The following is a 22,640-nucleotide window of genomic DNA, read 5'->3' as shown; positions in this document are numbered from 1 at the left end:
CTTGGCAAGGTGGTAAGAAGGGGGATGGGAGGGGGCTAGCAGAGTGACTAGAATTACTGAAAAGCAAGGATTAATCTAAAGAGGATTCCTAAAGAGGACAAAAGGGAATTTATGACATATCATTATAAAACAGCCGGGCATGGTGGCTCATGCCTATAACCCCAGCTATTCAGGAGGCTGAGGCAAAGTGGAGGTATCTTTCTGATTCTGATACATACTATCAAATCGCCCTCAAATCACCTCCGCCAGTTTACACTCAGCTGTGGCTTGAATGTGTCCCCCAAAAGTTCACATGTTGGAAATTTAATTGCCGTTGTAACGGTTTTAAGAGGTAGGGTCTTTAAGAGGCCATTAGGCCATGAGGGCTCTGCCTTTGTAAAGGGATTCATATTGTTATTGTGGAAATGGGCTCCTGATAAAAGGATAAATTGGCCTGCATTTTCACTTGCCCTCCCACACTCCCTTGTTCACTCACCTTCTGCCATCGGATGACCCCCACCAGATGCTGGTGCCATGCTCTTGGACTCCCCTGTCTTCAGAACCATGAGCCAAATAAGCTTCTGTTCTACATAAATGATGTAGTCTGTTATATGCTGTTATAACAGCAGAAAATAGGCTGAGACACAGTCCTAGCAACAGTGCTAGTGCTGTGGCCTTGACCACAGGCTGAATCGGGCTCAGTAGCAGCTGGTTCCAGAGAGGTCACCAAATAGGAACATTCTGAAGAGTGTTTATCATTCATGTTTCCCACCAAATCACCATCTCCTTTTGTCTTTTTCTAACCCCTCTCCCCAAGTTTGGCTTGGTTTTATGGAAATCAGTTCCTGCGTTGGCCATTCATAACTGATTTAAATTTAACTATTCTTCCTTTCTCTGCCTATAGATCCTATGACAGGAGTCTCTCTCTATTATTATTATTATTATTATTATTATTATTATTATTATTTTACAACTGTGTCTCCTTAGCCATTCCCTTCCTCTGTTACTTCCTTTCTGTTCATCATCTTATTCTGTTGCCCTTGACTTTTCTGCAGTCACAGAACTCCCTGATATCTGACGAAAGCTATATACCCCTTCCCAAGAGAAACATTCAATAATACACACACAGACACACACACACACACACACACAGACACACACACACACAAACTTAAGATTTGGGATGTACATCAATGCTAATCTATCTATTTCTTCTCAACTTTACCTAAATTGGCATCTTTCTATCTCTGAGAGTTACTGATACTTCCAACTGAATTCCTACTTTCTTTGGACAAGTCATTCTCATTTATAATTACAACCCACAAAAGAAAAAAAAAGTTGCCCTGTGGGCTCCATCTCTTCAAGGTGTCACATTTAAAGAGACTCAAATCTGATGTCACATATTTTGAAAGCGATTAAAATGTTTATTGAAGATTTGGGGAAAATTCCAAAGGGAGGAGTTTCATTCGTAACATATTGTTAAAACTTTAAAAAATCTCATTCCCCATCTCCACCTCTCCCTCTGTCTTGCACAGATGGCAGCTGCCCCCGAAGTCTCCTCCTCCTGCAGGCTCTTCAGGATGCTTCTCACACGCCTGTCATGCTGGCTCTTTGATATCTCCTCCTCTTCTCTCATTGTCTAAGTACATCCAGGTTGGCTACTCTGACCTTTCTAACATATAAACCCAAACAGCATGGTACCTCCCAACTCACCTTTTACCCCAAGTCTGCGCAGCCCACAAGATGAGCTGGTGGACACCGTTTAGCAGACAGCAGAAGAGGGGAAAGGCTGTAGACACTGTATCTTAACCTACTGTGTTTTTCTGTTACATAGAAGACTTGAGAAGTTGCCCTCTTGCTAACCTTCCTAAACTGTTCTCTAGGACAGCAGGCTTACCTGGATCATCCGTTCTGGAGTCTTCCCCCATGGGTTAGCCACCACATGCAGTTCTCACCCCTTTAGCTCACAGGCCTGTGTATGACACGGCGGCTCCTGCCCACTTTCACTTCCACTTCTGGGGAAGAGTGAGAAGCTGAAGTTTAGAATCAGCACATCCTGCCTCACCCCAGCTACAGGGTGCAAAGTGATAATGATTCAGCTCTCAGAGTCATCGCGGGACTGCCCCCTGCAGAGAAGTCAGAGTATGTTTCTCAGATAGAAATAAGATGGCAAGGTGCGATGGCTCACACCTGTGGTCCCAGCATTTTGGGAGGCCGAGGCGGGCAGATCACTTGAAGTCGGGAGTTCGAGACCAGCCTGGCCAACATGGTGAAACCCCATCTCTACTAAAAATACAAAAAATTCGCTGGGCGTGGTGGCACATGCTTGTAATCCCAGCTACTTGGGAGGCTGAGGCAGGAGAATCGCTTGAACCTGGGAGGCAGAGGTTGCAGTGAGCCAAGATCATGCCACTGCACTCACTCCAGCCTGGGCAACAAGAGCGAAACTCCGTCTCAAAAAAAAAAGGACATAAGATTTGTCAAGACAGGCGGAATAAGTTTAAGACCTCTATTGTGCAGGCTGGGGACTATAGTTCCCAGCAATATATTATATACATGAAAATTGCCAAGAGAGTACATTTTAAGTGTTCTTACCTTAAAAAAACAAAGTATGTGAGGTCATGCATATAACTAGCTTGATTTAGCCATTCTACAATGTGTACCTATATTAAAACGTCATGTTGTACATCATCTTTATATATATATATATATATGTAATTTTTATCTGTCAACTAAAAAAATCTAAACAGAGGTTGCTGTTTCCTTAGTTTTGCTCTCTCAGAATCCTGATTCTAATAGTCACAAGGCCAACTTCTAGAAGGTTTACTTGGACCTTCACAAAGACACCCAAAGAATAAGTTGAGAATTACTAAACCCCTATGTGGAATAGGAACCATATGTGTTGATGTGCAGTTGACTTGATCATGTGTGTGTATAACTATTAAGAATATAAGGCATAGCCGGGCGCAGTGGCTCACACCTGTAATCTCAGCACTTTGGGAGGCCAAGGCGGGCGGATTGTCTGAGGTCAGGAGTTTGAAACCAGCCTGGCCAACATGGCGAAACCCCGTCTCTACTAAAAATACAAAAATTAGCCAGGCGTGGTGGCAGGTACCTGTAATCCCAGCTACTCAGGTGGCTGATACACGAGAATCGCTTGAGCCTGGGAAGCGGAGGTTGCAGTGAGCTGAGATCACGCCACTGCACTCCAGCCTGGGCCAGACTCCATCTCAAAAAAATAAAAAAATATATATAAGGCACGTGTTTATATGTGAATGTCCCATTCCAGCTCTCTAAGTGAGGGTGGAAGTTCCCATCCGTGTGGCTGAGGGCATCGTTTTATTCTGATCCAGTGGGATCCTTCCTTTGCAGGCTCCACTGTGTCTCACACGGGGCTTGCCCCGTGGGGTTCCCCTGGTGTCTCCTCTTGTTTCAGGAGCTGCCTCTGGACGGCCCCTCCGGTGGCTTCAGTGCAGCCCCGCCACCACGCACACACTCAGCAGGCCTGCTGCCGCTTTCACCTTATCACCTGCCCCTGGGCTTTTCACAGTCCTCCTGGGGGCACTTTTGCCCATCTTAGAATATTTGTCTGATGTGATTGAGGATTCTGGATTAATCCTGACACGGTTTTTAAGGTCTCCTACCCCAGAAGCTGCCTTGTCCCACTCTAGACAAACCTTAGTCTGGCCCAGTCAGATCTGACTGGCGGGATAAATAGGCCAGGCCCTCTGGGAGGGAGGAAAGGAGAGGAGAGCAGCTCAAAAATGTTCCCCAAGCCTCCCTGCACGATGTGGGTGGACACAGCTTCCAAATCTCCCTGCTGCACTTGTGTATATCCTTCTGTGAGATTCATCATGGACTTGATCTAAAGTTTCTTTGGTATAATTTCACCAACCTAGTTCAATCCTGCCCCTCTTGGAAACCCCTTTGCAAGCCTCCCGCTTCCTGCCACCCTGAGTGTGAGGACTCTGGGCTCCGTGGCCAGTCTTTACAGCTAGCTCCCTCTGGCCCTCTTGTCAGCCTAATGCAGTGACCCTCCTTATCTCCATCTGCCTCAGAAATCAAGCTCTCTGTCCCTTCAGTGGCCTGTGTTCTTACTGGATTTCTTCCAGTCTGCTGACATCCCGCTAAAGAAGTGAAACAAGCCCTATAGATGCTTCTGCCTTTCCTAGCAAGTCTGTTTAGCAGGCCCTGAGCTGCAGGCCTGCTGCATAGGGAATCTCAGAGCACCCTCTAAACAATCAAGGACAGATAGGGAGAAATCCAAGCCAGAAAGTGCAACACAACAGACTTGTGAAATGTGAAGCCCTATCCCATGATACTGGGCTAGGTCATGGTGTCCTCATGCCTCCTGCGAATGGCCAACAATTCAGGCTGCTTTGGTAGGCCAGGAAAGAGCACTGACGCTGGAGTTAGATGAGCCAGGGTGGCATGGAGATGGGCCGCTCGGCACGTTCCATGCATAGCAAGAACTACTCTGGTCATGGAAGAAGTGTGGCAGCAGACTGTCCCGGAAATAGTCATGTGACCGTGGCCAAATCACTTGGCCTTCCTAAACTTAGTATTTTCTGTAAAGTAAGATAAATCAAAATCTGCCATGCCTAGGCGACAAACAAGATGAAGCATAGGAAAACTCTATAAACTGTTAATGAACATTGTGATGAAAGGCAGAAACAGAAACAAAACCAAGTCCAGCATGAACCAAACCCTTAACAGGTTTACTGGCCTCAGCACCGGCCTCTCTGAAGCAGAGCAGACAGACCTGTGATCAGAACCTCAAGAGCTCCAGAGACTAGCATTATCTGCATAAAATTGCCCACATTAGTGTAAAATGACACATAACTAAGTCCCAATTGTGTCATATGGACTATAGGCAAAACTGAGGTTCTCAGGAAGAGAGGCCTGGAAGGATCAGAAAAGGCTGGGAGCTGGGGCAGGTGGAGCTTGAGGTGCTGTGTGACACTCTGCAGCAGAGACACATGGGCAGTGTGGGGGATGGTGGCAAGGAAGACTTCCAATAAACATGGCATGCTCTATACACTAGTTTCTGCATTTGACAGGTATGTATTGAGCATCTACTATGTTCTAGGGCTAAAGATTCACTGGTGAGTAAGGCAGACATGAAACAGTGTGCTGTGGGGCTTTAGACCAAAGTCACAGCCCCTCCCCAGCCCAAGGGCCCCACAGCCAGGTTCTCATGCTCCGCCAGTGCAGGGGTTCCAACACACCTGTGCCTACTCTTCTTCCATTATCAGCACAGTTTTTGCTGAAAAAACATGCAGAGCAGCCTGTTTTGTGTCACCCCAATCAGGGAAGGGGTACACTCAGCCTTGCCCTTGATAGGCATCTAAGATGCAGGCAACACCTCTGAAACAGCCCTTGGCTGGGAGGAGCAGGGCACCTCTGTTTATCTGCATCAAATATTTATTTGTAACCCCAAGCACTGAACAAGCCTGATGGATATGCCTACTCTGGGGTGTGTGTGCACTCCAAGCCATGTCAGACCATGGTGGTCTGACAGAGACTGCAGAGTCACCCCCAGGGAGGAGCCTGAGGGTCATGTTCTGTTCTGAGCAGCCCATCAAGGATGGAATGGAAGAGAAGAGGAATAACAAACTCATTTTCACATGCATTAGCTCAGGCATAACTCAAATACGAGCTTGGGTCACACGTTCTGCAGGATCTAGATAGGACTTGCTCAGACCCCCATTATAGGGCTCAGCGGAAACCCAAACTGTGTTCTGAGGGCTGCTGTTCTCATGGTCACCTCTGGCTCCAAACTCCTCCCTCCACCGAATTCTTCTTGCTGTGAGTGTCTTCTGTGTACTATGGATATGCACCCAGATAGGCACATCTGGATGCATATTAGATTGCCACAGAGAAGAAAAATATCACTCACATTGAGGAGACACCAACACAAACACTTGGAATTAAATAAGACACCTCCCGATTCCTGGAAGCCTTTTGCAGTGCCTGACTGCTGGGATTTTTAACGCCGGGAGACCCAGCGGAACCCCCAAGCCTCAGCTGTTTTTCAGGGCTCATCTCTCTTCCTCACCCCACCATCCCTGATCTGCCCACCACCCCACACCCACACAGCTCTCCAAGGCCCACTCCCAAACCTCAGCACAGTCAGACTCACCCAGGGATGAGTGAGCATGGAGACGTCTCTCCTGTGAGCAGCTCAGAGGGCTAACTGCAGGGACCCTGAGGCTCTTGGGACAACATCAGCCCTCTTTAGAAGTCAGTGTGATTTTAAAGATCACCCTCCCCCCATTTTCCCAGGTAATCCTCACCCTGTAGAGAAAGGTGTATTATTTATCTCCGTTTTGCAGATGAGCCTCAAGGAGAACATTAATTGTCCAAAGTCACCCAGGCAATGAGTGCGGAAAATAGGGTTTAAACCCAAATCTTGGAACTCCTGGCCTAGTGCTTTTTCCACTGTGCACAGCAGAGCACAGCAGGATGGAAGGCTCTGTGTGGGGACAGCGCTCTGTGCAAAGCAACTTCCCTCTTAGACCTGGTCATTCCAGCATCCAGAATGTGCAGGTACCAGGCAGGCGGCTGGAGTGGAGCTTAACAAAGATACGTGATTCCAAGTCTGTGCCCCCAGATGGCCTAAACTGTAAAGGAGAAAGCAAAATATACCCACAGGATACCCGTGTATCAATAAATGCCAATACCAGAGGACAAACAGGCCTTAGGAAGGCCTAACAAAAATGTGCAGCATTTAGTCAATCCTAGAAGGCTCCCTGGGGGAAGTGAAAGCCTCGTTTCTTTTCTCTTTTTGTTTGAGTTGGACTTCAGATGCAGAAGACTAAGTTAACTATATTCTTCAGATCATAGCACAGTATCATGATCATTGGTCTGTGCAAGATCTGTCACATCTTATTTATGTTTATTCTCTCACTTTCATTTACCGTCTTCCATAGGCAGCCATAATGTGTATTCATTTTTTGGTATGTGTTCTTGAACATGTGGATTGTGGATCTGTATGCTTGTAGTTTAAATCCATGTGAGCAGAATTCTTATGCTTTTCGTGCTTGGTTGTTTTGTTTTGTTTCGCTGTTTCTCTTAGCACTGTGCTGAACTTTCTCCTGGTTGCTGTGTGTTGCGGTGCCACATCTGGTCCTCTGCTTTCAGCAGGTGCATATCCTCCATGATAGCATCTACCTGAGTTTACGGGTCCACTCCTCATTGATGATCACTGAGGTTGCCTCCAAGTCCCCTGTTTATGGCCGTCATAAACAGCCCAGCATGGTAACAAACATCTTCACATATGACCCCTATGGCTGTGTTAAGAAATTTCGGGGACATCGAACCAGGAGCAGAATTGCTGTTTCACGGGCCATGTGTGTACTTGCTATGACTAAGTGGTACCAGATCACTCCCTCAGTGGCTTCCCCAGCTACAGCCACCACCAGTGCTCCTGTATACCCACATCTGCACCAATGCTTGGCATTATCTTGCTCTTGATTTTTGCCAATCCAAAGGTAAAAAGTGATAGCTCATTGTGGCTTCAGCTTGTATTTCTTGAATTAATAATGAGTTTGTGCATCTCTTTTTTGTGAGCCTTTAGGGTAAACCACCTGTCCATTGCCTACTGTTACATTGGGGTTCTTGGGGGTCTTTTCTTGATGATTTGCAAGAGACTTGTATCTCCTAGAGAGACCCCTTCTCAAACAGTGCACATCTCTTTGCTGCTGTAGTTACCCATCTAGGGTAAGAGAACCCATGTAGTCACCAGTTCTTCAAACCCGCATCCTGGGGGTCAGGACTTTGTAATGGGCATGTATACAATCAAAGTAAAGGGAACCCCTTCCCCATTTCCTTCTTCCAGGCTTGCCTGAGGATTGCCATCCAGGAAGACAGGTGACAAGGAAAAAAACTTCTTCTCTGGGACTGCTAACCTGCTGTGTCAATTTCATGAGTTAATAAATGATTAGAGAAGGCTTAATTGCATCAGAGAAATTGAGATCGGCCGGTGCTTAGGCCCCAGTCAATTAACTTGTCCTCCTAAGGGGGCCGAGCAAGGAGCAGGGGGCAGTCGATGGTTAATTACATGTGCTGGTGCCAGCTGCAGCTGGCGTTTCCTGCCAGCATTCATCCAGGCAGTGAGGCGAGGTGACCCTGCTTCAGTGAGGCTGAAGTCACTGAGAACAGGGGACCTTCAGATAGAGCAGAGACCCCTGGTCTCGTGAGGAGTGAGAGACCCATTTCCCAGCACATTCTATCAGGGCGGCTTTTAGTGCCCAACTCCAGCCTCTACTACACAAATGGCCTTTAAGGCCCCCATTTTTTTTCTTTTTTATCTTAAGACAGAGTTTTGTTCTTGTTGCCCAGTCTGGAGTGCAATGGCGCAATCTTGGCTCACTGCAACCTCCACCCCCGGGTTCAAGCAATTCTCCTGCCGCAACCTCCTGAGTAGCTGGGATTACAGGCACGTGCTACCACACCCGGCTAATTTTTGTGTTTTTAATAGAGACAGGGTTTCACCATCTTGGCCAGGCTGGTCTCAAACTCCTGACCTCATGATCCACCCACCTCGGCCTCCCAAAGTGTGAGGATTACAGGCGTGAGCCACCGCACCTGGCCAGGCCCCCCATTCTGACCACTTTATTGGCTCCATCCCCACCCAGGCTAATGCCACATGCCTTTGGTTCTTCTTAGGCTTCCCCCTCCTCCTGCCCCCTGGCCTGGACGCCACCAGGCCAGGGGGCAGGAGGAGGGGGAAGCCTAAGAAGAACCCAGAGACACTCTTGTCTTGTCATGGGCACCAGATGATGCCACAGGCTCTGCAAGATCACTCCCCTCCCCTACTGCCTCCAGACTGAAATCCTCCCAGAGAAGTTTCTTCTTGCGTCATTTTCCAAAGGTCCAGATGGTAAGGCTCAAATCTGCTAAGAATATAGATTCCTGGGCCCCACTCTGTAGATGCTGCTTCAGTAACTCTGGAGTCTCCATTTTTTAATACGTGGCTCAGGTAATTGTTACGGTCAAGCCAGTTTGAGAAACCCTACTTCAGGGGACACCCTGGCTCCTGATGAAATAAGTGGAGATCTTCCGGAAGGAGAGACAACATCAAATGGAAGGGCCCTGGCCTGGGACCTCTACAATGCCATCTCTGCCTTGCTGTGTTTGTTAAACAAGTCATTTGTCCTGTCTGAACTTGGTTTCATCATCTGGAAAATAAAGATACTGTAAATCATTCTATCGTAAAGACACATGCACACATGTGTTCACTGCAGCACTGTTTAAAATAGCAAAGACATGGAATCAACCTAAATGCTCATCAGTGACAGACTGGATAAAGAAAATGTGGTACATATACACCATGGAATACTATGCAGCCATAAAGAAGAACAAGATCATGTCTTTTGCGGAAACATGGATGGAGCTGGAGGCCATTATTCTTAGCAAACTCACACAGGCACAGAAAGCCAAAGACCACATGTTCTCACATATAAGTGGGAGCTAAATGATGAGAACCCATGAACACAAAGAGGGAACAATACATATGGGGGCCTAATTAAGGGTAGAGGGTGAGGAGGGGGAGGGGGCATAAAAAATAACTATTGGGCACTAGGCTTAATACCTGGGTGATGAAATAATCTGTACAACAAACCCCCATGACATGAGTTTTCTTTTTTAATTTTATTATTATTATACTTTAAGTTTTAGGGTACATGTGCACAATGTGCAGGTTTGTTACATATGTATCCATGTGCCATGTTGATTTCCTGCACCCATTAACTCGTCATTTAGCATTAGGTATATCTCCTAATGCTGTCCCTCCCCACTCCCCCCACCCCACAACAGTCCCCAGAGTGTGATGTTCCCCTTCCTGTGTCCATGAGTTCTCATTGTTCAATTCCCACCTATGAGTGAGAACATGCGGTGTTTGGTTTTTGTCCTTGCGATAGTTTGCTGAGAATGTTGGTTTCCAGTTTCATCCATATCTCTACAAAGGACATGAACTCATCATTTTTATGGCTGCATAGTATTCCATGGTGTATATGTGCCACATTTTCTTAATCCAGTCTATCATTGTTGGACATTTGGGTTGGTTCCAAGTCTTTGCTATTGTGAATAGTGCCGTAATAAACATACGTGTGCATGTGTCTTTATAGCAGCATGATTTATAGTCCTTTGGGTATATACCCAGTAATGGGATGGCTGGGTCAAATGGTATTTCTAGTTCTAGATCCCTGAGGAATCGCCACACTGACTTCCACAATGGTTGAACTAGTTTACAGTCCCACCAACAGTGTAAAAGCATTCCTATTTCTCCACATCCTCTCCAGCACCTGTTGTTTCCTGACTTTTTAATGATGGCCATTCTAACTGGTGTGAGATGGTATCTCACTGTGGTTTTGATTTGCATTTCTCTGATGGCCAGTGATGATGAGCATTTTTGCATGTGTTTTTTGGCTGCATAAATGCATGACATGAGTTTACCTGTGTGACAAACCTGCACTTGTATCCCCAAACCTAAAAGAAAAGTGTTTTTAAAAGACACGGGAGTCCTTGCATTTCCATGAATCATTTTTCTGTAAGTAACAAGCACTTCACATGATTTATGCTCAAAAAGCAACTTTAATTTTTTTTCTTCAAATGTCCCTTTACTTTAAAATATATTCAGTGGGAGAAATCTTCCCCTGCCCCTAGAAAAAAAACTTGGCCCATTCCCATTTCTTTTTCATCCAGTCTTCAGTGATAGCCTTATAGTTACTGTAAGTGATAGATACAGTCCACTCAGACATTAGAATGCATCACAGGCCAGGCATGGTAGCTCACGCCTGTAATCCTAGCACTTTGGGAGGCCGAGGCAGGTGGATCATCTGAGGTCAGGAGTTTGAGACCAGCCTGGACAATATGGTGAAACCCCATTTCTACTAAAAATACAAAAATTAGCCGGGGGTGGTGGTGGGCGCCTATAATCTGAGCTACTTGAGAGGCTGAGGCATCCTGCCTTAAAGCCAGCATGAATCGCTTTAACCTGGGGGGGCGGAGGTTGCAGTGAGCCGAGATTGTGCCACTTCACTCCAGCCTGGGCAACAGAGCAAAACTCCCGAAACTCCATCTCAAAAAAAAAAAAAATGCCTAATAATCATGAGTAATGAAACACTCTGACCGCATTGTTTTTCTCCTTTCTTCCAGTTTCTCTCTGCTCAAGCTGGAAGCACCTGAGGTGGGCCCCACACGTCCCTCTGCTGCTACACCGCCCTGTTCTCTCTTCCCTACCACCCGCCCAGGAGCTGCTGTTTTACCACTGGCCGGGATTGAAATTCGGGGTTCTTACTGGTTAGAGAGCTTGGAGAAACTTAAAACCAGCTCTTGCTTTTGGAAATGTTTTTGTGGGCTCTCCTGGGGTTCCCTGCTGGGCTGGACCCCTCTCTTCCGAAGTTCCCTTCACCCACTCAAGCACTGCACCTCTCTTCCAGGAGTCTTTTGCAACCCCTTGCTCAACCTCTGGGCATCTGGAGGCCGCCTGCAGCCTCTTCAGTTCAGGTCTTCTCCCTGTTGACACTTACACAATATTGACTCAAGACAGCCAGCCCCAGAGCTCTCCTCTCTTGGGATACATAGCTCAGCAACACCTCTCACCATGGAAATCTCCTCAGCAAACCTTCACTAAGTTATGGTCCTATCCGTATTTTATAAAGTGGGTGAAAGCATCCGCGGATCCTGAGACGGATGTTCTTACATTCCCATTGTACAGTCTGTGCACAGCCAGGGGCAGAGGGCCCTGCCCCAGACTCACTTTCGCCTTCTGATTTCTATCCTTTGCCCTGTCAGAACTCGTGCAGGAAGAGCCCCACTGTGATACCTAGTCACATTAAACTCTACATCACAGGTTAACGTGAGTGAGAACATCTTGGAGAAAATAAAGCCTAAGTGCCCAGAATGTCCAAGGCAGGAGCTGGGAGAGTGTAGGAAGGCCGAGATCTAGGAGGGAGGTGATACGGGGACACGGCTGCTGTGTCACGCCATCACTCTGCCTCCTCAGCTTTCCCCAGGGCTCTGCCCCCGAGAGCTGCTGGGCTCAGACAGCCCCATTCCGTGAAGCATCATGCTAATGTCTGTCCTTTGACCTCCAGCTTCTGGCCGAGGGTGAGAACCTGGAGGTGGTTAGCCCTGTCCCCTTGGAAGGTGGCTCTGTGGATGTGGTTAATGGCTGGGTTTCCTCCCCAGTACGAACGTCCCTCACCCAGGGGGGCCTTTCCTCCTCTGAGCCGGGGCTGAGCTTCACCCCACAGGGCATCACTCCTCTCCCTCCTTCTCTCAGTGTAGGGTCCAGACTCTTCCGAATAATGTTGAGTGGTTATTTAAAGATCAACACTGTCCTGGCCGGGCACAGTGGCTCAAGCCTGTAATCCCAGCACTTTGGGAGGCCAAGGCGGGAGGATCACTTAAGGTTAAGAGTTTGAGACCAGCCTGGCCAACGTGGTGAAACCCCATCTCTACTAAAAACACAAAATAGCTGGGCATGGTGGCACGTGCCTGTAGTACCAGCTACTTGGGAGGCTGAGGCAGGAGAATAGCTTGAACCCGGGAGGCCGAGGTTGCAGTGGTACTCCACCCTGAGTGACAGAGCAAGACTCTGTCTCAAAAAAAAAAAAAAAAAAAAGATCAATCAACACTGTCCTGGGTTAGATTGATTGGTTAAATGAATAAACAAATGAAAGAATGTAAAGAAACCCCCAAAAATTAGCCTACCCTGGATTCCTGGATGTCTCGGGAGGGCCCTGCCTCCCCCTCCACCATCAGCACAGCAGCCTGAACTTGCTCATCTGGCTGTCCAGTCACCGTCTTTGGCCTGATAGAAGTCAGGGTATTGGAGTAGGGGAAGGAAGCGTGCAGCCCGGGCACTGGGAAAAATAGGCCCGGGAAACGGTGGGGAAGGGGCTGGAAAAGTGGTATGTTAAGAGCAGGGTCAGTCATGCAGGCAACAAGGACGCATCCACTGGGCACGGATCCAAATCCTCCAGTGGAGCAGGAGAAAGCCAGCCGAACACCCTGCCCCACTCACCGTCACCTCCCAGACACGTGCCCAGCATCCTGCCACTGCCCTGGGCACAGGCTTTCAGCAGCAGCACAGAGGGAAGGAGACAAAGCTGGAATAGGTGTAACCTTACAGGTCTGTCCTCGGGTTCTTAGGCTGGAGCCTCGGAACCCAAGGCAGCTGTGGGGGTTTACCTCAAGAAGCAAACCCCTGGAGAGACTTCCACTCTAGAGGCGTGGGGTCACCACTGGGGGCCAGCAGGAGCCTGTCTGTCCTCAGCCTCCCTGTCCAGCTCTCATAGGCCTTCCCTTCTCTTCTCTGGCAGGGACTGATGCCCTTGGCCATGATGCACCCCCAACTGCTGCTTGCTCAGGCGTAGCCCGCGTGACTGAGTCACCGCTGCTCCAGCTGTTTCACGTAAGTGTAAGGCATGGGCCACTCCCTTTTCTCCTGGGAGAGGGTGTCTGGGCCACCAGTGGGGAAGGAGCTTCAGCAAATCCTGGTCACAGAGGGAAGGCCCTTAGTATTCTTTAGTGGGTAGCAGGTTTGTCCTCTTTGGCTACCCCCAATTCCCTGACTTGGCCACCACTGAGTCATTCTGCCCCAGACCTGCTGAGACCTAGGTGGGAACATAGGGACCTCTTTGTCCTGTCCTCAGGACACCTCAGTAGGCAGCTGGTGTGTTAGAAACTCCACAGCAGTGGCGTGTGGACCCTGACTCAGACACTTGTTATCCTATGACTTTAGGCAAATGACTTAATGGTCTCGCTTCTCCTCCAGCATTGCTGGGGCTTTTGTGAGATTCAAGAATGTATTCGTTATCTTTTGCTGCATCACAAACTACCACAAACTCAGCAGCTTAAAACAACACACAGTGATTCTCAGTTTCTGTGGGTCAGGAGTCCAGACGTGGCTGGTTGACCTGCTGCCTCAAAGTCTCAGCTGGGGTTGTCAATTCATCCCAAAGGTCAACTGGAGAAGGATCCACTTCATCTCTCATGTATGTGGCTGTTCAGTTCCTTTTGGGAGGCTGGATTGAGGGCCTCAGTCCCCAGCCAGGAATTGGCCAGAGGCCACCCTAGGTTTCTTCCCCAACATGGCAACTTTCAGTATCAAAACTATCAGAGAGAATGGCTAGCAAGAGAATAGTCTGAATCTTATAGTCTATTCACAGAAGTGACATCCCGTTACCCATGCTGTTTTCTATTGGTTAAAGCAAGTCACAGGCCACACCCATACTCAGGGGAGGGGAGTACACAAGGGCATAACTGCCAGGAGGCAGTGACCACTTGAGCCATCTCAGAGCCCGCCCGCCACAAGAGAGCATAAATGGAGCACTTTGTAAACTGTAGGCTGCTGTTTGGGTGTAAGGAGTTATTGCCAGCATTTGCATCTAGTTACAAAGAGACAATGAGCCCTCCTGAAATAGTAGAGAGCCACTGAATATGGGAATTTAAATGCTAAACTGTACCATTAGTACAGAAATTAGCCGGGCATGGTAGCACATGCCTTTGGTCCCAGCTACTTGGGAGGCTGAGGTGGGAGGATCGCTTGGGCCCTGGAGGTCGAGGCTACAGTGAGCCGAGATTGCAGCACTGCACTCCATCCTGGGCGACAGAGCAAGACCCTGTCTCAAAAAAATTTTTTTCTGCATTAGTATTGGGCCTTCAGGGAAACTGGTTGAGAGCTGATTAGTTCATCTCACACCCTGTACATGTCCCTTTCTGGCTTATGATTTTAAGACCAGACCTAAACAGCCACAACATGTCGATGCCCCCCCAAAACCATGTTTGTGGGGTCTTTTCTAGTTTACAAAGAGCCCTCACACCCATCCCCCTCGTTCCTCGCAGTCACGCTTGAGAACTCAGAGGAAGAGAGGCGATCCTTGGTTACCATTCCTCGCAGTTCTACTGGCGAGGGAGACGTGAAAGGAATGTGAGAGCTGAGTGTTTTGTTCGTCTTTGCTTTACAAGTGAGAAGGAAGGTCATTTTCCAATATGGGGTAGCTGCTCAGTGGCACAGGTGATCCTCGAACCTGGGCCTTGAGAACCCCAGCTGTGCCCACAGTGCCATGCCCCCGATGTCCAGGCCATTGCTGTGCGCAGCCTGCGTAGTCCTGAAAGAGGGGTGGCCCAGCACAGGGGCAGGGAGGAGGGAGGGCACTGTTCTTATATGGCTTCTCCATAATTCCCTGTCTCCTAAAACAGGCTAGTCCAAGCCTGTCTGTGGGGTGGATCACTGCTGCCTCCCCAGCTTCAGGTCACTCCTAGACCTCTCTGTCCATAAGCAGCCCTCAGCGATGAATATGCAGGGAAGTGGTGGGGGGATGAAGTGGTGCTGTAGTGAAAGTGCCTAAGCCTTCCCCACGCTGAGATTCATCTGACCCCGCCTCCAGATGCCCCAAGAAACCCCTGAAGCATGGCCCACCATGCACCTGGACAAAATCAAAGTGGTCTCCAACAGTGACGCTGAAGTCTGCAGATGGGATTGAGCTGAGAGGGACAGCTTGCTGCCCCCTGGTGGTCGTCAGAGTCATAACTGCCAGGGCTGTGACAAGCTAAACAGTGAGCTTTTATTAAGTACCCGGCATGTGTCAGGCATGGTGTATAAGGCTGCAGGGGATAGGAGACCGGGTAAGACACAACCCCCGATCCCAGAGGACTTAAAATATAGTGGAGGAGTCAAGATGTTCCCACATGAAAAGTTGACTCTCATCCCACCAAGCGGGATTTGAAGAGCAAACCATGAAGGGCATTGCAATAGGAGCCCAGAAGTGAGAGAGCTTCAGGGCTGGGGCAGTCAGGGGAGGCTTCTCAGAACCTTGAAGGATGGGCAGGATTTAAATAGACGGAAAAAGAAAGACCACACGCTCCCCTGTCAAAAGCCCCCTCAGGAAACCCCCAGGGTCTCCAGGAGAGTTCATCTGGATTCGTTGCCTGGGTTGCAGCCTCTCCAGCCGCGTGCCTGCCCTGGCCTGTCCCAGCCTCGCCAGATCCCTCGCAGTTCCTGGAACTGTTTTCTTCAAACCCCTGGACTGTTCATTCTGCCCTCCCCACCTTGTCTACTGGATAAGCTTTCACTCAGCTTTTAGGATTCAGCTCAGTACAACACCTGCAGTGGAGCATCTCCCCCCAGTCAGTAGCGGCCCCACTCTGGGTTCCGCAGCTCTGGTCTGCAGTTCTGTGGCTACGAGTCCCACACTGTATCATAAGGTTTGCCCCATATTTTTTCATCACTAGGCAATAAACTGCTTAAGAACTGTAGGACTGTGGCTCACACTTGTAATCCCAGCACTTTGGGAGGCCAAGGCAGGTGGATCACCCACCTTGGTGGGTGGTCAGGAGTTTGAGACCAGCCTGGCCAACATGGTGAAACCCCGTTTCTACTGAAAATACAAAAATTAGCCCGATGTGGGGTTGCATGTCTGTAATCCCAGCTACTTGGGAGGCTGAGGCACGAGAATCACTTGAACCCAGCAGGCAAAGTTTGCAGTGGGCCAAGATTGTGCCACCGCACTCCAGACTGGGGGACAGAGTGAGACTCTTGTCTCCAAAAAAAAGAACAGTGGGACTGCATGATGGGGCAGCGGATCACGTAGGCAGAAGAAAGGGAGGTGAGGAGGAAAAGATAAATAGGGTGAGTCTGCAGGAACGTGGGGGATGGCAATGCCTTTGAAGCTGTCTCTAAAAGTTTATGGGCAGATAAATGTATCCTGCAGGCAATGTGGTGCATGAGAGTCACAGAAAGGCCCAGGGGTATGAAGGAAGGCTTAACAGCTGTTGGCAGGAAGGGTACTCAGAGACAAAACTGGGAAGGTTTGTTAGGAAACCATTGTGCCAGTGCAGCTTGAGAGGTGACGAGTCTTCACTGGTGTGGGGGACAGAAGACTGGGGTAGCCAAAGAAGAGTTTGACGAGTTTAAATTCTGGGCAGCTACGGGAACGTCCCATGGGCTTGTCAAACTCTAATGTGCAACTTAACTCAATTGAGACCTTGTTAAAATGCAAACTCTGACTCATTAGGCCTGTGGGGGGCCTGAGATGCTATCTTTCTAATGGCACTCCCAGGTGATGCCCACGCTGCTAGTCCACAGAGCAGGAGTGGATTTGGAGCCGCGCTGCCAGGCAGATGCAGCTCTCTGGGAGGACAGTGGTGGACAGGTGGTATCTTTGGGTAAAGAGATAAAGGTACCCCTTTTACCCAGTGAACACGCCAGGGTGCATAGCTTTGTGAGCACAGTGCAGTTGGGTTCTAGCCCTACTTGCCCTTTGAGTAATAAACTTAACTTGCAAAGCCCTTCGGGGCAACTCTGATAGAGCCACCAACAGAGACAGACAGGTCGGAGGTGGGGAGTCCATTTGAAGAGCAGGGTGATGACTTTAACCTGTCATAACTGAGTTCGAGATGACCACTGGGACATCCACTGAAATGTCTATCTACTAGCAGCTGGAGACCCGGACTTTGGGGTCTGTGGGCTCACTGATGATATGCCACACAGTGAAGAAAGCAAAATGAGGGTTGGCTGGGAATCATCTAACCCTTCTGGCCTTTTTCAGTGAGTAACTCTCTTATTCCAACATCTCTGTCCTTTCTGTTGTTTTGCAGGTCACCGTTCCCTTTACTGAATGTAAGTGATCGTGGTCATTTTTCCATCTCCGAGATGCCAAATTCCCATTCCCCATCCTCCTGTCTCCTTGGTCCCAATGCACCTGGGAGGCTCAGAAATCCCCACTCACTGACCTAAAAGGAGAATCTGCCTGAAGCCATGACAGCCTCATGCCCAGAGCTTGCCTCTGTCCTGTTCATTCAGCCTCAGAAGCCAGGACCAGTCTCCTCAGCTTGGCCACAGCCTTCCAGGGCCCAGAATGCCACACACCACTCCCTGTGGGCTCACCTTGCCTTTGTTTTCCAGGAGGGTTTGAAGGAGAAGAGAGATACCCCTAAAAGAAGTGCGGGTTTGAGCCAGAGAAGAGCCACCTGGTGTTTTTGAGATTTGGCCCTTTCCCCGCCAACCCCGGGCCAAAGGCTCAGGGACCATTGGGGTGTGTGCCAAGAAGGTGGGGATCAAGAGCACAGCCTTTGGGATGAACGGGCTGGGTGGAATCGCAGCCAAATTATTCTCAGCCCCGTTCAGCATGCGTGCGGTAGGGATAGCTCATAACTTCCCCCAAGGGTTATTGCGAGGATGTGGTAAGATGCATGGGGGTGCTTAGCATGATGCCACACAGGGAGGAGCCCCGCAATCAGCGGCAGCCGTTCCTCTGTGTCTGGAGCCACGCAGAAGCAGGGACTAAGAAGGGTGTGAGGGGAGAGGAAATGTGAGAAGAACTTTTTGAAACTGGATAGAAGCAAGGGGCAGAATTAGCACTCAGCTTTCTCTCTTCCCTCCCGCAGCTCTTACCTGCCCCTCCGCCAAACACCCCCAACTTCCCCCACTTAGGCTGGCCCAGTCTGGAGCCACAGTCATCCTCAGCCTTCAGGAAGCCCCTGGGGCCTGGCCCTCCCTGCACCTGCTGCTCTCAGGCCCCCTGCCCCAGCCTCGGGGCAGTCGCAGGAAGACTCCCTGCAGCCACAGCTGGTCCTCAGCCCTCCGCACATCTTTGCAGAGTTTGATGGGGCGCCGGGCGGATGACAGCGGGAACGGTTGTGATCACTGGCGGAATCCTAGCTACGGTGATCCTCCTCTGCATCATTGCCATCCTGTGCTACTGCAGGCTCCAGGTCAGTCCCCGGGACCCGTAGCCAGAGGCTGCCAGGCCACCAGCAAACCTCTTTTTCATTATGGGGGCAGAAACTGGAGGCCGACTTCAGGGCCCACAGAGCCCAAAGCCATGGAATGTGGCAGGCGTAAGTCAAGGAGGCTGGGAGTTGGGGCTGATCAGAAGGGAGCTAAGCGCCCCCCAGCCTGCCCACTCAGAGCACACAGAAAGTGTGCTGGGAAGATACGGGGTCATTGGGTTGCGTCTCCTGCACCTCTGAGATTTCAGGGGCATGGAAAGAGGACCATTCTGGGGAGGCTCTGAAACCTGCCGCCAGCAGCTCCAGCCCTGTCCTCAATATGATGTGTGTGTCCCTGCCCCGCTCAACGAGAGCCAGGGGTGGTGGGAGGGGAAAAGGAAAGCAGCACTGGCCTTGCAAAGCTGGGATTAGAAACTTGTGGAGCAGGCCCCTGGGGTTCAGTGCCTGGCACTAGGTTCTCCATGGAGCAGGGGACAGGGGCACCTGTGCACACTCAAAAATGCGTGGGGCGGGGGAAGCGTTCACCCTCTCAGGCATCCCTCTGCCTTTCCGCACAGTATTACTGCTGCAAGAAGAGCGGAACCGAGGATGCAGACGAGGAGGAGGAGCGGGAGCACGACCTTCCCACGCATCCCAGAGGCCCCAGCTGCAATGCCTGCAGCTCCCAAGCCCTGGACGGCAGAGGCAGCCTGGCACCTCTCACCAGCGAGCCCTGCAGCCAGCCCTGCGGGGTGGCCGCGAGCCACTGCACTACCTGCTCCCCATACAGCTCCCCCTTTTACATACGGACGGCTGACATGGTGCCCAATGGGGGTGGAGGCGAGAGGCTCTCCTTTGCTCCCACATACTACAAAGAGGGGGGACCCCCATCCCTCAAATTGGCAGCACCCCAGAGTTACCCGGTGACCTGGCCAGGCTCTGGGCGTGAGGCCTTCACCAATCCAAGGGCTATTAGTACAGACGTGTAAACCCTTCCACCCCGACCCGCACACACACCCACACTGCTGCCCTGGCGGGGGCCATGGGGGTGATGGATGACCCTCCAACAGCCCCACATGGGCTGTCTCTGTTTCTTTGGCTTTTCTCGCTCCGCAGTGGAGGGTTTACTAGGATTTAAGCTTTTGAGTGCATTGAGAACCAGGACAGGGCCTGGCTCCAACTCTGTGGCCCAGAGGTGGGGGACTTCTAGGTCGAGTCTGCAGCTTCGCCAGTTTCTCCGTTGGGACACTCCTCTGGCAGCCCCAGCACCACCACAACCCCTTGCAGTGTGCGCCAGTCCCCTGGATTCGCTGGACTGCAAAAAGGAGCACCAGGGAAAGCTCAGCAAAGGCTCAGGAGGCCTCCAGGGTCCTCGGGAGATGAAGCATCCGTGCCTGGGAAAAGGGGACAGAGGGCTAGGGGAGAAGTGAGAGCTACAATTCCAGCATTGCAGAAGCGAGGGGCGGGGCGTCAACGGCACTGCTTCAGGACGCGCTTGCTGAAAAGAATCCAACAACTAGTTCACAGCCCAGCTTTGTGCGTTGGTTACCATAGCTACTGCTGTCACTGTAGCTGCTCCCGTAGGGACGTTGATTCCTGAACGTATCACATCTCACCTGCCCCCTTCCTCGTGGAACGTGTCAAGTTGACTTTAAAGCCTAAGGCGGCTTGTGGGGACTGCACCAGAAAGTGTCTAACCTTGTGTTCCCCAAAATCCTTTCTCTGCCTTAGGAACCAGCGCCCCCTGCTGGAGAAGTTTTTTCATTTTGTTAGCCGACTTCTGGTAGCTTAGCAAAGAGACCAGCTGAGTGTCTCTCGGCGCAGCCTACCACGCCGAGTAGCTTGCGTGGATGCAGTCCTGTGAGGGTGTGCATAACCGTTCCCAGGTGTACACACACGCGCGCGCGCGCACACACACACACACACACACACACACACACACACACACACACACACCAGTAACCACGGGTAGGCACCAGAGGCTTTGTACATTCAGGAGCTGCAGAGAGGAAAGGTCTCCCATGTACCATCGAGAAGGAAAAGTCTGATCCCCAAACAGCTTGAACGAAAGGTGGTTAACGTGACCAGTCCCCATGACAGCCAGCGGGCTGGTGAACAGGAAGAGCACGGAGTCTCTTTGGGGCGATGCTGCAGCGGCTGAAACCACGTCAAGTCCCCCAGAGCCCGGCATTCTACGTGAGCATCCACCCGTGACGCCGTGGAGCAGGATCTTCATTCATCCCACCAGAGCAACAGCCCAGTCCTGAGGATGGGAGGGACGTGACTTAGCCTTGGGATTCCACGCTCGCCGCCCTGCTTTGGCCGCCCTACTCCCCAGTTTCCTGGCGATGAGCCGTTTATTGTGTCTCACACCAGCCTCATTTCGAACCCCGACTTCCCACTTAGAATGTGGCAGTGGCCTTATGCTTTGTGAGTGAGAATCCTGATGAGTTTTCCAGTGGCGTCTGCAGAAGCTGGCCTCCTTCTAAGGGCATAGCTAACTCCCTTCCCACTCCTGAGTCACTAAATTCGAGGAGGGTGGGGCAGGGAAAGGGCTGGCCCCCCTGCTGAAATCTTGATTCTGCATTTGAGGAAGGTCACGGTGCCGCTGGGGGAGCAGGGAGCGGGGAGGGAGGAAGAGGGGAATGCACATGTTTTGCGCCACTATTAAGGCACCTGTCACCTTACATAATCTGGAATCAAAGCGCCCTGGGTTGAAAAGCAGACCTGGGCTCTGGTCACACTTTGGTCACTCATTAGCTCTAGGACCAGTCACTAATCTCTGAGACTCCATTTTCTCCAGGGAAACGAGGCTTGCCCAGATAGACTAACGACCCTTTAGTGCTCGAAGAAGTAAGAATTCCCGAAAAAGATCTGCCGGCCCAGACCACTCTCTCTTGCCCTAATCCTGGCAGGGTCTGGATGTATTTACCCAACTCTGATCTTGTGTGCAGGGATGCTTGCTGATGGAAGAAAGACCACAATAAAACAAGATTAGCAGCAAAACAATTTTAATTGTCAGTGAAAAGCAAACATGTTTGTCAGACTCTCCTGTGGAGTCACTTCAAATGGTAACTCTTCTCTTGTACCAGGAAGCAGCTGTAGGTGGGGTAGTGGGATCTGTCTCCTGGTGCAGAGCGTCCCACGGCCAGCCCTAACTGGGCCAAGTGCAAGCTCCTGATGAGCTGCTGGGCCTGGCAGCGTTCCCCACTTCCTAGTGCCTTGCTCCCCTGGAATTCCACAGCCAATCAACCACAGCAGCCATGTCCTCCTTGCCAGAAATAACATCATTCGTATGTCCTGCCTTTGTAAACATCAAGACCCAGTAAACCATCACCCGCTTCTTGCCTCTGATCGATGGAGTCCCTGAGTGCAAGCGTCCTTTGCAATTCCCTCCCTCCTACCGCTTTCCTAGCTAAGCCCTGCTAGCCCCACAAATCAGAATCTGGGTTTGGGGCGTTGGAGAGATGGTGGGCCCCAGCTCTTCCCCACATAGCCCACGCTGCTCAGGGCACGGTCTCCAACCAGGTTCGAGATTGCCTGCCTGCCCGCTGCAGGGGCAGGGCCCCACCCTGTGGAAAAGAAAGCTTCCCCCACTCAACTGCACTGTCCTTTTCTGCTGTCTGGTCTGTGCTAAGGGACACTATTTGTACTCTTTTCAAACGGTGCCCTAAATTGGAAGAGAAGGAGGGGCCAGGAACACAGCCCTCTCCGCCGTCTTTCTCCACCTCCACTTCACCACTCCTGCTATAGACTTCTTGTCTTGCATCTTTGATAACTTGGAGTCATAACCAAGTGGATGTCGGAATAAAGGAGAGATTTGAAGTAGAAATCCCACAGAGTCCTTCGTTTTTCACCAGGGGAAATGAAGGGGGCAGTTGGTGTGGATTTAAGGGTGAAGCCTCCTCTTCAACACCCAGAGCGTCTGTGTTCCACAC

At 50.4% G+C, this 22,640-nt stretch overlaps 1 protein-coding gene across 1 annotated transcript; it reads left to right on the top strand.

Moving 5' to 3' along the window:
* The first annotated feature begins 18,590 nt into the window (after window positions 1-18,590).
* Window positions 18,591-22,195, top strand: FAM163A (family with sequence similarity 163 member A). Its single transcript, XM_032159082.2, has 2 exons — window positions 18,591-18,705; window positions 19,281-22,195. Exons 1-2 carry the CDS (start codon window positions 18,613-18,615, stop codon window positions 19,689-19,691), a joined length of 504 nt encoding a protein of 167 aa, XP_032014973.1. The 5' UTR covers window positions 18,591-18,612; the 3' UTR covers window positions 19,692-22,195.
* Window positions 22,196-22,640: the final 445 nt, after the last annotated feature.

This window comes from Hylobates moloch, unplaced genomic scaffold, assembly GCF_009828535.3.
Source record: "Hylobates moloch isolate HMO894 unplaced genomic scaffold, HMol_V3 SCAFFOLD_8, whole genome shotgun sequence".
Lineage (NCBI taxonomy): Eukaryota > Metazoa > Chordata > Mammalia > Primates > Hylobatidae > Hylobates > Hylobates moloch.
The sequence above is the reverse complement of the archived record's forward strand: the minus strand, read 5'-3'. Positions and strand labels throughout refer to the sequence as shown.

Excerpts from the sequence above, each read along its gene's own strand:
- FAM163A (XM_032159082.2), top strand. The coding sequence starts at position 18,613 with ATGACAGCGGGAACGGTTGTGATCACTGGCGGAATCCTAGCTACGGTG. Across the intron at positions 18,706-19,280 it reads TGTGCTACTGCAGGCTCCAG|TATTACTGCTGCAAGAAGAG; the intron begins GTCAGTCCCCGG and ends CTTTCCGCACAG.